General features: G+C 63.1%; 2 protein-coding genes across 12 annotated transcripts in view; one reads left to right on the forward strand and one right to left on the reverse strand.

The window, feature by feature from the left end:
• The window catches only part of RNF207 (ring finger protein 207), a 196406-nt gene extending 188615 nt beyond the window's left edge, over window positions 1-7791 (forward strand). The window contains exon 16 of the mRNA XM_067718561.1: window positions 7782-7791. The gene's annotated coding sequence lies outside the window, so the exon portion shown is untranslated. The remainder of the gene's footprint in view (window positions 1-7781) is intronic.
• The window catches only part of PLEKHG5 (pleckstrin homology and RhoGEF domain containing G5), a 51424-nt gene continuing 38702 nt past the window's right edge, over window positions 87-12808 (reverse strand). For 8 of the 11 annotated variants that reach the window (XM_067718418.1, XM_067718478.1, XM_067718469.1 and 5 more), the window contains 20 exons: window positions 10828-10957; window positions 9819-9921; window positions 9374-9434; window positions 8936-9027; window positions 8351-8487; window positions 7924-8069; window positions 7130-7342; window positions 6863-7051; window positions 6464-6559; window positions 5719-5769; window positions 5212-5361; window positions 4749-4859; window positions 4464-4613; window positions 4243-4380; window positions 3957-4076; window positions 3215-3347; window positions 3006-3121; window positions 2732-2913; window positions 1487-2263; window positions 87-1237 (listed from right to left, as the gene is read on the reverse strand). In XM_067718418.1, coding sequence (XP_067574519.1) covers window positions 1228-1237; window positions 1487-2263; window positions 2732-2913; window positions 3006-3121; window positions 3215-3347; window positions 3957-4076; window positions 4243-4380; window positions 4464-4613; window positions 4749-4859; window positions 5212-5361; window positions 5719-5769; window positions 6464-6559; window positions 6863-7051; window positions 7130-7342; window positions 7924-8069; window positions 8351-8487; window positions 8936-9027; window positions 9374-9434; window positions 9819-9921; window positions 10828-10957 — 3105 coding nt within the window. In that variant the 3' untranslated portion in view covers window positions 87-1227. Of the gene's footprint in view, window positions 1238-1482; window positions 2264-2731; window positions 2914-3005; window positions 3122-3214; window positions 3348-3956; window positions 4077-4242; window positions 4381-4463; window positions 4614-4748; window positions 4860-5211; window positions 5362-5718; window positions 5770-6463; window positions 6560-6862; window positions 7052-7129; window positions 7343-7923; window positions 8070-8350; window positions 8488-8935; window positions 9028-9373; window positions 9435-9818; window positions 9922-10827; window positions 10958-12808 lie in introns of those variants that run through there. The other 3 variants (XM_067718425.1, XM_067718448.1, XM_067718431.1) reach the window with 2 other exon arrangements.

The following is a 12808-nucleotide window of genomic DNA, read 5'->3' on the forward strand; positions in this document are numbered from 1 at the left end:
CTCCGCCCGCCACGGGTAGGGCCCAGGCCGGCGCCCGCAGGCCCGCCCCGCCCACCCCGCGCCGCCCGAAGAGCCCGCCTATGGGGAGGGGAGGGGGAGGGGGAAGGCGCAGGGCGGGGCCGCCGGTACCAGGAAGCGAGCCCCCAGGCCGAAGCCCGCACCTGAGCTCACCTGAGGCGGTTGGTGGGCAAGGTGCACACAGCACAGGGCTGCAGCCAGGTCCCACGCCTGGGTGCTAGCTTCAACCCTGAGACCACCGCTTCCTAGGGAGGCGACCTCCCCTCTCTGGGCCTCAGAGCCCGCCCTCAGCCATGAGGGGTTGGGCCAGAAGTACCCAGGTGGGAGACCCACCCTCCCCACGTACTGCGTGGCGTCCCCCCGCCCTGGAGGGGAGTCCTAGGGGGCACTTTCAGCAGAGCCTGAGACCACGGCCCACCCTGGCATAAGCTCAGAGGGGTGGCTCAGGGCGGGGCTCTCTAAGGTACCACGTGGGGGAGGGCACCTCGTGGGGGGCTCTAGTGGTGGGCCTCATGTCTGCGGCAGGGGACAGGGGTTGATCTTGGGAGTACTAGTCAGGCGATCTCCGCCCGACTAATTCACTTCTGCTCCCACAGTCTCTTCCAGCGGGGCCCCACCAGAGGGAGGGGGCGGGAGCCCAGGGAGGCACCCAAGTGCACCTGAGTCCAGAAAGGGGGGCGTTCCAAAAGCAAAGGACTCTTTCCGGTGGAGTATATACAAGTCTTTATAAAAGAATCAAAAGCTCAATAAATATGCAACTTTACACAGAGCCCAGCCCAGGTCTGGGTGGGTGGGAGGGAGGCGAGGGCAGGGGAACCGTCCCATTGGGGCCAGATGAGGGTGGAGGTGGGAAGGGCTGCCTGGGATCCCAGCCCTGGAGCCCAGCCCAGAGGCTTGGAGCTGGTGACTCCGGGGGTATTGGGCAAGGGACCCTGCCTAGGCTGGGGGGCGGAGGCACAGGCAGGTTAGTGACAGTGGTGGCTGTAACAGGGCCCTGCAGCCTGGGCCTGGGCCTCTGCTGAGCCCTCCTCCACTTCCAGCCAGTCTGGCAAAGTGCAAATTGGGCCCTGGGGGCGGTGGCAGGGGTCCTGCCCAGCACTCTGGCTGGGGCACACATAAGGCAGCAGCTGGAGCAGGGGCCGGCACACCCCAGGAGGCGTGCTGTCTGCTGTCCCTTGGTCAGTGGCACCCCTGGGAGCCTCCCTCTGCTCAGACCTCCCTGCAGTGGAGAGGAGGGGAGAGATGGGCCTTCCTTGGCTGAAGGCATCCGGAGGGGCTCCAGCCACCCTCTCCTCCCGACCGGGATCCTCAGGCCTCTTCTTCACCACTGCCCACTGTTTCCTCCTCACCAGGTGCTGAGGCTGGTCTCAGGCTCCCTCTCCCACACCCGTCCCCAAATGCCATCTGCTCCCCGCCATGATAGTGCCCCCAGCACACTGGGCCACCTGTCCCAGGCCAGGCCACTCACGAGGCAGTGAGGGTGGAGTTAAGCAGCAGGGTGGTCCTGATTCGGTAGAGCTGGGCCAACGTCAGCTTCCTGTGCTGGGCAGAGGTCCCTGGAGGGGGCTCAGGCTGGACCCTGGGCGAGGCCCCCGAGGACAGCTCTCTGCTCCTCCTGGTGGGTCCTTTGGGCTCCCCAGCTGGGCAGCCGGCTCCACCCTCCAGCTCTGACAGCTCGGGGCCACTGCCAGGGCCTGGTGCCCCCTGGCAATCCCAGCTGGGCCCAGCTTCCTGAGGGGAGCCCTGAGTCCTGGTGCCAGGGACGGTAGCAGCCAAGCAGAGTTCCGACAGGCTGCGGCTAGGGGCTGGGGGTGCTCCACAGGTGGTGGCCCCCGACAGCAGCTGGAGGAGACTGGCCTCAGATTTGGACTTGAGCAGGTGGGGCAGACAGGGCAGCAGCTGGACAGGAGTGCGTCGGCGGAGGCGGGGCGAGGGTGGGGGTGAAGGGGCTCGCGATGACTCTGGGGGCCGGAGTGCTGGCTCCACCGTAGGGGCCGAGGCCATAAAGTCTTGCAGGGAGGTCGGGGAGAGGGTGCCGTAGGCGGAGTCTATAGAGCAGGAGCGGCCATCCACTGGGCCCAGGGGCAGCAGCTCGCTGGTGGGCGTGACAGACGAGGCGGTGGTGCCGAGAGAGGTCTCGTCTGATTGGGAGCTGAAGGGGCCGCCCTCGAACTCGGGAGAGGACAGCATCCCCCCAGGCTCCACCACCACCATGGCCAGGGTCTCCGTGGAGCCATCCGAGACACTGTGGAGCCGAGATGAGAGTCAGCCCAGCCCAAGGAAACCGCGATGGCCTGGTGCAGCCCATGCTGGGCACTGCAGAAGTCTACAGCCTCTGCCCTCCTGGAGCTCAAGGCTCAAGAGATGGCAAGCAGGTGGCACCTGAGCCCGCAACACAGGTATCAGTAATGGTGTCTGTCGCGACCACAGCATCTCCTGTTGGATACAGGCTAAGAATCTTGAGCTCAGCTCCAGGCAGCTACCACTAATGTATCAGATTTGGCACTCAAGTTGAAAACCGTTTGCCATCCTCCCCCGGACTCTGGTGGGAGACAGAGCCCCTGTCCCCACCCCCACTGGGTTCACATCATAAAGCCATTCAGAGGAAAGAGGTGTGACCAGCCCTGTCCAGTGCTAATGGCCTCGGGGTCCAGAGTCCTGGCTGGAGTACCTGCCCTGCTCTGGCTTGCTGGGGGGTCCTGGGCGAACGTACCAGCGCTGCGAGTCGAGGCTGCTGCTGCTTTTGCGCAGGGCGGTAGGGGAACTGGCAGCCGATGCGCTGCTCTCCCCTCCTTCCTCGTCCTCGTCCTCTGGCCCGTCCTCCTCCTCTTCCAGGCTCTGCAGGTGCTGCTGGCTGCCTGGGTGCTCCTGCACACGCAGCTGCTGAAGCTGGCTCTGCGGGGGGTGGGTGCGCAGGGCCCCAGCGGGCTGTGAGCAGCGGTCCCCACCACGCTGCCCTGCCAGCCTGCCCACCGCTCTGCTCTCACCTGGGCATCGTAGATGGCGTCCACCCAGCCACGGCACAAAGCCTGGCCGCTGGCCTGGAACGTGTAGGCCCCCACAGCACTGTGGAACTCGTTCAGGTAGATGAGAAGGAAGGACCCTGGTTAGGAAGGGCTCGCCTCAGTGCTGGCTGAGACCATGGCCCCCGCCCGTCCCAGGCCCTGCCCAGGGCTGGCGGGGCCGGGCTCCTCACCAGGGTCCCGAAGCTCCCGGCACACGATCTTTTCCACCAGCAGTGGTGGCCTGATCACCTTGGTCCTCTCTGCCTTCTTCACTGCCTTGGTCACCAAGAGCAGGTCGGTGAAGAGGAAGCAGTACACGTCCATCTGGGGGATGGGAGGCCGTGGGATCAGAAGCCAGAGGTCAGGGCCAGGGCAGGGACCCTCAGCCTGTCTGCGGCCACACCCTCTCCTGGGGGTACTGGTGTCAAACACCTCCCTTCCCCCACTCCCCACGAATCTGAGAGTAAACTTCAAATGAAGGGCGAGCCGATTTTCTTTCATCAAGCTATATACTTGTGATTTATGCCCGTTAAAAGTTTACATGAAAGAGGAAAAGGAAGGTGGTTTTAAAATCACGCTTTGTAGGCTCTGGGTTACACAGTGCCTGAAACATTCATAGCTCAGTAGCAAGACGCTGGGCTGTTCCTGTCCTGCTCACGAAAGGTGCCCCCTCCTTCCCACCAGGAACACATGTGGCACTGGCAAGTGGGCTAGAATGGCACCTGAGGGGCTGGGACCCAGCTGCTGTATTTGTAAAGAGTAAACTGCAGCCAGATTATCATCCCTCAGACGATCACAAAAGTCACCAGTTCTTAACTTGCCACCCAGGTGACTGGGCCCCTAAGAATCACAAGCGGTCCCAAGGAAGGGGTGTTCGAAACCCACAGGGTGAGAGGGGGTGGGGCGAGGGCCCTGGGTGTGGGGTGGAGTCACCTTGCTGTCCTTCCCCTCCTTCATCCTCAGGCTCCCTTCCAGCAGCAGCTGGCGTGTCTCCTCAGGGGAGGCGCCAGGGATGGGTGCTGTCAGGTCCAGATGTAGAAATTCCTTCAGGAGCTGGGGGTTTGGGGGGGCAGGTGCAGGAGAGGTCAGAGTCTGCCTCCTCATCTCAGCGGGGAGTCCTCCAGAGAGATTCCCAGCGTAGCCTCCCGTCTGTCTGCCAGTTTGGCCCTTCCTCGCTCCCAGCAGGGCCAGCGACCCCCGCACAGACGGAGGCGCCCACCTTGTCCACCTCGTCGTTGCTGCCCTCCACCACCTCGTAGGCGTCGATGCGGCTCACCACGGCCGCCAGCCGCTGCCTCTCCTGTCGCTGCCGCATGCACGCGTTCACGTGGTGGATGAAGCGCTCCACCGAGCCGATCTACGGGTGGGCCAGGGCAGTTCAGGTACAGGGCCGGGAGGGGCCGCAAGCCAGGGAAGGCCCCTGCCCGCCGCTCCAGTTACCATGGTGACGACGGCCTCCTTGGCGCGCGGCTCGTCGGTCTTCCTTAGCACCGACTTGAGCAGCAGCGGGTACTTGGTGAGCCGCTGGTGGGGCTTGGCCAGCATGTCGCTCAGCTTCAGCCGCTGGCACTGCTGGTGCTTCTCGGCCCACTGCGGCGGGGAGGGGGAGGCGGGGGCGGGGCTCATGGCAGGCCACGCCCAGCGCCAGCTCCCCCCTGCACCTGCCGCCCAGGTGGGCCCACCGTCCTGTGCCCGGGCCCAGCAGCGAGCCCCACCCGCCCTCACCGTGACGTAGGCCCGGAAGAGGTCGTTGTCGCGTAGTAGGCCCCGCATGTACTCCATGCAGCCCTCCTCCTCCATGCAGTATCGGATGTAGGGCTTGAAGAGGGAGCCGAACTGGCGCAGGGCGAACAAGCACAGCACCCGTTACCGCGCACTCCCCGAGGGCTGGGCCCGGCAGGCACTCGCTCTTCCTTACTGCCTTTCGCGACCACCGCAGGGGGCAAGCTTATCCTTGTTTTCCACGTGAGGAAACTGAGCCTCAGCGAAAGCGATCACCCTCGGCCAGGTAGCAACGGTACACGGCCAGGTGGGGTTCACACCAGGGCAACCGATTTTGAATTCCACGCCTCTGACCACTAAGGGTCATTCGGGCCATCGGTCAGGGGGAGGCTGGGGTGATGGGCAGATAGCATCGACGCCCCAGCCCCGCCTCAGTGTCCCTGCCTGCGTCCGACCCGGCCCGTACCATCTTAAAGCCTTTGAGGAAATCCCCGGGCTGCAGCAGCGCCCGCGTGCGCCGCGCCTTCTCCAGCACTGGCGCCATCACGCTGCCCCACAGCCCGCGGTGCAGCCGCGCGATCTCCGGGACGTTGCTGAACAGGCGCTCCGCCTCCACCTGTGGGTGGGCGGGAGGTGCGTTCGGCCCCGCCCCTCTACCGGGCCCCGCCCCTAGCCATCCCCCTCCCCTCCCCTCCCACCATCCGTAGGCCCCGCTCCCACCTTTCTTCAGCACGCCCCCATCCCCACCCCCTGGTTCCAGGCCCCGCCCCCTCACATACGCCGTCGTTGGCTCCGCCCCCCGGCCGCCCCACCCTTTCTGCAGCCCCAGCCCCACCCCCTGAGGCCAGGCCCCACCCCTCACCTACTCCACCAGTCAGCCCCCGCCCCTGTCTGTCCCCTCCCTTGCTCCAGCCCCTCCCCCCTCCCCGCTACTTTCTGGTACTGTCCCCCCCACCCCCAGGCCCTGTCGCACCTCACACAGCAGCCCTGACTCTTGCAGATTCAGGAGGCAGCACAGGAACAGCTGTGGGGGGCAGGGAGCACTGCAGCTGGTGGGGGGGGGTCCCAGTCCCGACGCCCCACCCAGACTCTTAGGCTCCCCTCTACCCCTTCCCCATCCTGGGAGTGCCTGAGGCAGCCTGGGACAGAGAGGGTTCACGCTTTGAGAAAAGACGTTCCCCACGGCCCACCTGGGGGTGCCCCTGCCCAGGCCCCTCCTGGAGGGAAGCTCTGGGACACTGCCCTTGCAGCCACACCTGGAACTCTCTCCTCCACCTGTGCCCGGGCTCAGTCCGGAGTTTCTGCCCGGAGGGTGCCTTCCTTGAACCCACAAGCCCAGGACAGGTGCTCCCCCAAGGTCGAAGTCCCTACACACAGCCCCCAGTGCCTACCCATTCTGCCTCCTCGTCTAGGGTGTGGGCTGCTGGGCACCTGGCACATAGCAGGTGTTTAGAAACAGCCGATGAAAGGATGAGTCAAAGGATGAGGTCTGTATTAATCAGCTCAACCTGGCAAACTCGCCCCAAGCCCCCTCGCAGGTTCCCCGGGGCCCCTGGGAATCACCTCCACCCCAGGGTGTGGCCCTTCTCCCACTTCCCTTCCCCTCTGTTGCTTGGCACCTCCTTCTTCTGCAAAGGCCCAAACTCTGCTCAGGGGCACCCAGAGGAGGCCACGGGGGGCGGGTAGGCGGGGTGGCTCTGGGCCCACCCCATACTCACGTTGGTGATCACCCTCAGTTTCTTAATGTAGGAGGCCTCTGTGTGCAGGAGCTCCCACACCGCCTCCTGCTGGTGGCACTGCCGCCGGGTCAGCTTCTGTGGGAAGGGCAGGGTATCTCCAGGAGCCCGCACGTGTGCCGGGATGGCCGGAGCAGGGGGAGAAGGGTGAACGGCCCTGCACGCAACCTTTTTCCCAGCTGAGACACAGAGGTCCCCCAAGTTCTGGGCCAGGCACAGTTTCACCTTGCCTGAGTTCCTCCAAAGCGGGTTAACGGTGAGAGCAGCCTGGCAGGGCTGTCCCATGGAACATCCCGTCGCCCTAGGAAGGGCCCCGTGGAGCAGGGGGATAACGTGCCCCTTTCCCTGAGGAGGGAGGGGAAGGCCTCGGGCGGCACCCACCTCGTGGCCATCGATGAGCTCCCGCCAGCTGTCCTCCAGCCGCAGGCAGGCGTCGTCCTCGTACTCCTCTTCGTCACCTTCCTCCTCCCATGAGTCATGGTCAAAGCACAGCCTCCGGGGCAGCCTGGGCAGCCCAAAGAGGCTGTAGGCGTGCAGCTTGCCCTCCAGCTGCTCCAGCTTGGCCACCTCCTGAAAGGAGGCCTGTGGTCAGGGTCGGGGGTCAAGGCCAGCCAGCTGCCCTGCCCCAGGGCCCACGGGCCCACATACCCGGCCGAAGGCGCTGGTGCTGGGTCCTGAGCTGAAGAAGCCGCTGAAGCGACTGGCCGCCCGGTTCTTCCAGCTGTCACTGCCGCCACTGCTGCTGCTGCCGCTACTGCTGCCGCTGGGCAGAGAGCAGCTGGAGGGCGCTGGGGGCTCCTGCCCAGGGATGCTCGCCTCCCCCAGGAACTCCGACATGTTCTTGCGGCGGCGGCCAGGGGCCTGGTCAGGGAGCGGGCGTCAGGGCCAGACCCCCACAGCCCCACCCCATAGTGGGTTTCCAGGACCTCGGCCAGCCTGGGAGGCAGGAGGGTCTCTGCACACCCCCGCACCCTGGGGCGCCGCCTCTCCTGAGACCTACACGTGCTCTGGGGGCCGGAAGGTCCAGACAGACGCAGCTGGATCCCCCTCCCGCCTGCCGCCCCAGCCAGCAGCATGAAGCAGGTGGGGAGAACACACAGAGGCACACACACACACTCAGACGCACTCAGCAGCCCAGGTCCAAGTGGATCCCCGACACACACTCATGAACACAACCAGTGACACACAAAGTCGCGCTCCCCACGCGATGCCTGCTTAGACACACACACACACACACACACACTCCTCGGGCACAAGCAGACTCTCAGAGACGAGGCCCATCACCGTGGGGTATGGTTAGATCCAGGGAGGGCCCCGTATCCTCAAAGCCAGCCCCATTTCCCAGAAGCGGAAAGTAAAGCCCCCAGAGGGAGCAGCGAGGCGCCCAGGTGACCTCCCCCTGGCCCCTCGCCGTCCCCAGGCCTGACACAGCCCCTCCTCACCAGGATGTCCAGGCTCTCCCGGCGGCTCTGCGGGTCCACACGCTCCTGGGTGGGGGGCCCAGCCCCGGCTGGCCGCAGGATTGGCAGACTCAGGGACTTGGAGTCCTTCACCCCCTGCTCCACCTTCCCCTCGTCCCCTGGCTTGGCTGGGGTGGCATTAGGGACAAGTAGAGGTCCTCAACACCCAGGCCCAGTGGAGAAGGGGGCCCCAGTACCCTCTTCGCCAAGGATCCAAACCAAGGCCTGGCTGCCCTCCCCTGAAGCCCCGCCCTGACAACGCCTGGCACTGCCGCCCAGCAGAGACACCTGTATGGTAATGAGCTTGCTCAAGGCCATGGCCAATGGGAACCTGAACCTGGGAAGAAGCACCCTCCCCAAGGGACCCAGCCATGCCCCAGCTACCCGGCCCATCTAGTCATCTGCTCACCTTTGACCCGCAGGTAGTGTCCCCCGAACCTGTAGGCCTCAAAGGTGAGGGACAGGGGCGTGTTGGACTGGTCCAGGTAGATATCCACTTTGCCCAGCGCAATGCCCTTCCTTTCAAATACTGGCAGCAGCACCTCCCTGCCCGGGACAGGAGGTGCGCGTGTGCTGGGGGCAGTCACGCGAACCTCCACCCTGTCCACAGCCCCAGCGCCACCCTGCCCGCCCAAAGGGAAAAGGAGACACCCAGGGGATCACACACAGGTCCGTGCGCACACACACACCTGTCCACAGAGGTTCACGCTCCTGCGTGTGTCTACACACGAGACAACACGCCCCTGCCCTCACACGTTCACGTCTGCACACCAGGGCAGACAGACACCATTGCGTGTCCGTCGACACCCGTTCACCCCCGCAGGACTAGGCCACGCGCAGGGGCTGGGACACAAACACGGCACCCAGGCCCTCAATGCACATGGGTGGGGTGCCCACAGGTGGGGGACATGCTTGTTCACAGGCCGCCACACACAGTCACACCTGCAGGAGGCCACACCTGCCCCCCAGCCCCGTTCTCCCCACCAAGCCCTACCCCAGCGACTTCTTCTTCATGGCTGGTACGATCTCTGTCTCGATATCCACGTTCAGGTCAAATTTCAGCGTGAAGCACTCCTTGCTTGGGTCCTGACAGGACAGGGGGTCTCAGTTCTGCACCCCTCGCCCCCTAGCCTCCCCACCCCAGGGTTCCGGATGGGAGCCCCAGCAGGGAAGTGAACGCAGGGATCTCCCAGCCCTCTTCCATCCCAGGGAGGCACCCGGCATCCCTCCGTGGAGGCAGGGGCTGCTGGAGCATCCCCCACCCGGGCTAAGGTAAGCAGGGCTGGGCTACAGGGCTGGGTGGCAAGGGAGGGACACGTTCACTCCAGGCCCCCTCCCTGGTCCTGGAACTTAGAGCAGACGGGCCCAGCCTCGGGAACGGAGGAAAGGGCCCGGGACGGGCAGAGGCTGTGGGCGCCTGGGGGCTCCTTACATCTGTGTGTCTCCTCCAGGCTTTCTTCTTGGAGAGCTTCAGGCCTGTGCTCTTCCGGTCCCTGCAAGGAAGCCGGTGAGGGCAGAGGTTGGAGGCGTGGGTGGGCGCTCACCAGGGTGGGATATGGGCGGGCCCCAGCTGGCTGCCCACCCCTTGCTGGCCCTAGGAGACCAGGTAACTCAGGTTCGCTCAGGCAAGCCAGGACTCACGAGGGGCTGTTCGCCCTCTGGTGGCCGACCTGGGAGTCACACCCAGCGGTACCTCGTCAGGTAGAGTCTGATCCCAGAAGCCCTGGAGGCTCACCCTCCAGGAATCCGGGCAGCAGCAGGGGCCAGGCGGGGTCTCCAGTCAGCTCTGCTGAAGCCTCTGGTCCCTGGCTCTGTGATCTGAGACCCAGCCTTGGGACCCCCCGGGTGTCTGCCGTGCCCACCAACCCCTCACCTACCCCTTGCCATCCACAGAGCTCTCTTCCTCCTCCTCTATGTCCACTGCAGGGCTGGTGCGCGGGGGGCATGACCGGGTGGACACATTCCGAGCCAGGACAGAGCCTTCGGTGTAAAGTGGGAGTGGGGTTGTGCCCGCTCCCTCCCTGGCCCCCTCCTTAGCCTCCCAACACGGCCGACTCCAGAGGGACCAGGGCCTGCTACTGACCTTCGGACCCCACCCCAAACTAGCCAGGGCCCCTCAGTTCTTTGATGGGAGGGACTCAGTCACTGCCTATCATCATCCACCCCCAGACTCAAAAAGACACAAGGGCCCTGGGATGACACCCCAGGTGATGCCCTGCCCCCAGTACAAGTCTGCCTCAGTTTACCCATCTATTAAATAGGGATAAAGAAGCCCTGCCTCTGGGATTGTTGCAGGAAGGAACCAAAGACCATGGCTCTTTCTTGCAGGCGTCCCCTCCCCCACCACGGTGACCACACCCAAAGTCCCAGGAGGCCCTGGCAGAAGGGATGAGTCCTTTGGTCCCTCTGCCCAGCTGGGAAAGTAGACCAGAGCCACCCCAGCACAGCCAGTTGGCAGTAGGCCGGGGCCAGGTCCCTTTTCAGCAGGAGGGGTTTCTTGTTTCCTGCTGCAAGTTCCTTCCGACCTGCCCATCCCCACCCCACCCTCTGCTCACTGGCTGCCTGGCAGGAGAATCTGCCCAGAGATCCCCTGCCCTGAGGACAAGAGGGCAGGGACAGAGGCAGGGGCAGCTGTGGGAGGTGCAGACCCATCAAGAAGGACCCGGCACCTGGTGGAGACAGACCCGCCTTCGAGCTGGGCTGGTCCCCAACTTTTTCTCTTGTTAAAAAACTTGTGGAACAAAAGGGACGGCAGTGGACTTGGGTTTCATCGTTTACAGTCAACTCGTGTCCTTCTGATGGCCCTGTCGTGACGGCCGACAGTTAGCAGGCCACTGTGCCCCCAGGCAGGGAGCTCTAGGGGCTGGGCGCCCTCCCCGTGCTCACCTTGGGGGGGCAGGTCGAAGCGGACGTGCCCATCATAATGCATGGCACCGTGGAACTTGCTGTCACAGGCCTCGCAGAGGCTGAGGGGGCCCCGGCGGTGCAGCTGCTGGCAGTCGGCGTGGTGGCATATCTGTGAGGGGAAGGATGGGGGGGTGGGGTGGACCCAGACCACTGCAGTACGCGGGGCTCCTGGCCCCTATGGGGGCGACTCTTCAGGTCCGACCGCCCACGCCCCACAGAGTGCCCGTCAAACGCTTCCCGAGCGCCTGCTAGGTGTCCATTCTGGGAGATGCAGAGAAAGCAAAGCCCTGCCCGCAAGGAACGCGATGCCGAAGGGGAGACTTCAAGTAGGTAACCACGAGGCGGGTGCTCCCAGGGCCTCTGCCGGAGCGCACGCAGAAAGGGCACCAAAAAGTGGAGCTGGGGCTGGCAGCTGGTTTGCCCAACTCAGTGTCTGAAACAGAATACCTCCCCCTCCTCCCTGCCCAGGGCCTCTGCCCTCGATTCTATGACCTGTGCGGCCCCCGAACAGCTGACCCCGCCTGGATTTCTAAGTTAGGGTGTGAAGGGGACTATGGAGGATTCAGGGAATGGTGTTGGCCTCTGGGTGCCTATGTGGTACCCAAGGCCCGTTGCTTAGTGACAGGATCCCAGACTTACCCAATCGCCCCAGGCTACTCTCATCCCCACCACCATGGATGACTGTCCTATCTTCTCCATCCCCCAGCCCTCCCTAACTCACTCCCCACCAACCCGACTGCCTACTTTTCTAGGGAAACAGAAGCCATCAGAAGGCGGTCCATGAGCTCCTACCACCACGTCCACCCCCCTGCCCCGGGCTGCAGGGGCTTTGCCCTGCTCCAATCCCAGGCCAGTTTTCCACCGAAACCCCCCTCTCCAGCCTAAGAACCAGGACTCCGCTCAGCATTCATCCCTCTCACTGGATCATTCCCACGGGCAAACCAACCTGTTTCTCTCCTTCCCTTTACAGCTAAACTTACTCCTTCCTGTTCTTTCCTCCCATTACCCTCTATTTTCTTTCTCCCTGAATTTTTGTTTCAAAATATTTCAAACCTACAGAAAGTTATAAGAATAGTACAATGACATCCATACACCCTTCTGGCTTCCCCAGTTGTTCACATTTGCTACACTGGCTCATGACCCCCTTCCCCTGGGGAGGAAATCATGACACCACCTGAGAACACAGACCTGCTCATGCAGAACCACAACACAACTGTCACACTTGGGAGACTGAGCAATGATACTTAGTCCACCTAGAGTCTACCTTGGCATTTTCCCAACTGTCTAAATAATGTCCTTTATAGATTTTTTTTCCCACATGGGATCCAATCAAGGTTCACATGTACATTTGGTTTTGTCTGTTTATCCCTTTAAGAATGAATGCCCGGGGACTTCCCCGGTGGCGCAGTGGATAAGACTCCACACTCCCAATGCAGGGGGCCCGGGCTTGATCCCTGGTCAGGGAACTAGATCCCACATGCATGCCTCACCTAGGACTTCGCATGCCACAACTAAAGAGCCTGTATGCCGCAACTAAGGAGCCTGCCCGCCACAACTAAGGAGCCCACGTGCTGCAACTAAGGAGCTGGCAAGCCGCAACTAAAGAGTCCACCTGCCACAACTAAGCCCCGGTGCAAAATAAATAAACATTAAAAAAAAAAAAAAAAAAGAATGAATGCCCAGGACTTCCCTGGTAGTCTAGTGGTTGAGAATCCCCCTTCCAATGCAGGGGACACGGGTTCGATCCCTGGTCAGGGAACTAAGATCCCACATGCTGCGGGGCAACTAAGCCGGCATGCCACAACTGAGACCCGATGAGCCAAAAATAAATAAATAAATAAATATTAAAAAAAAAGAATGAACGCCCTAGTTTTTCCCCCCCATCTTTCATGACACTGATATATTTGAAGCAGCCAGGCCAGCTGGCAGAAAGGTCCTCCACGTGGACTTGTCTGGAGGT

Source organism: Pseudorca crassidens, chromosome 2 (assembly GCF_039906515.1).
Source record: "Pseudorca crassidens isolate mPseCra1 chromosome 2, mPseCra1.hap1, whole genome shotgun sequence".
In the NCBI taxonomy this organism is placed as follows: Eukaryota; Metazoa; Chordata; class Mammalia; order Artiodactyla; family Delphinidae; genus Pseudorca; species Pseudorca crassidens.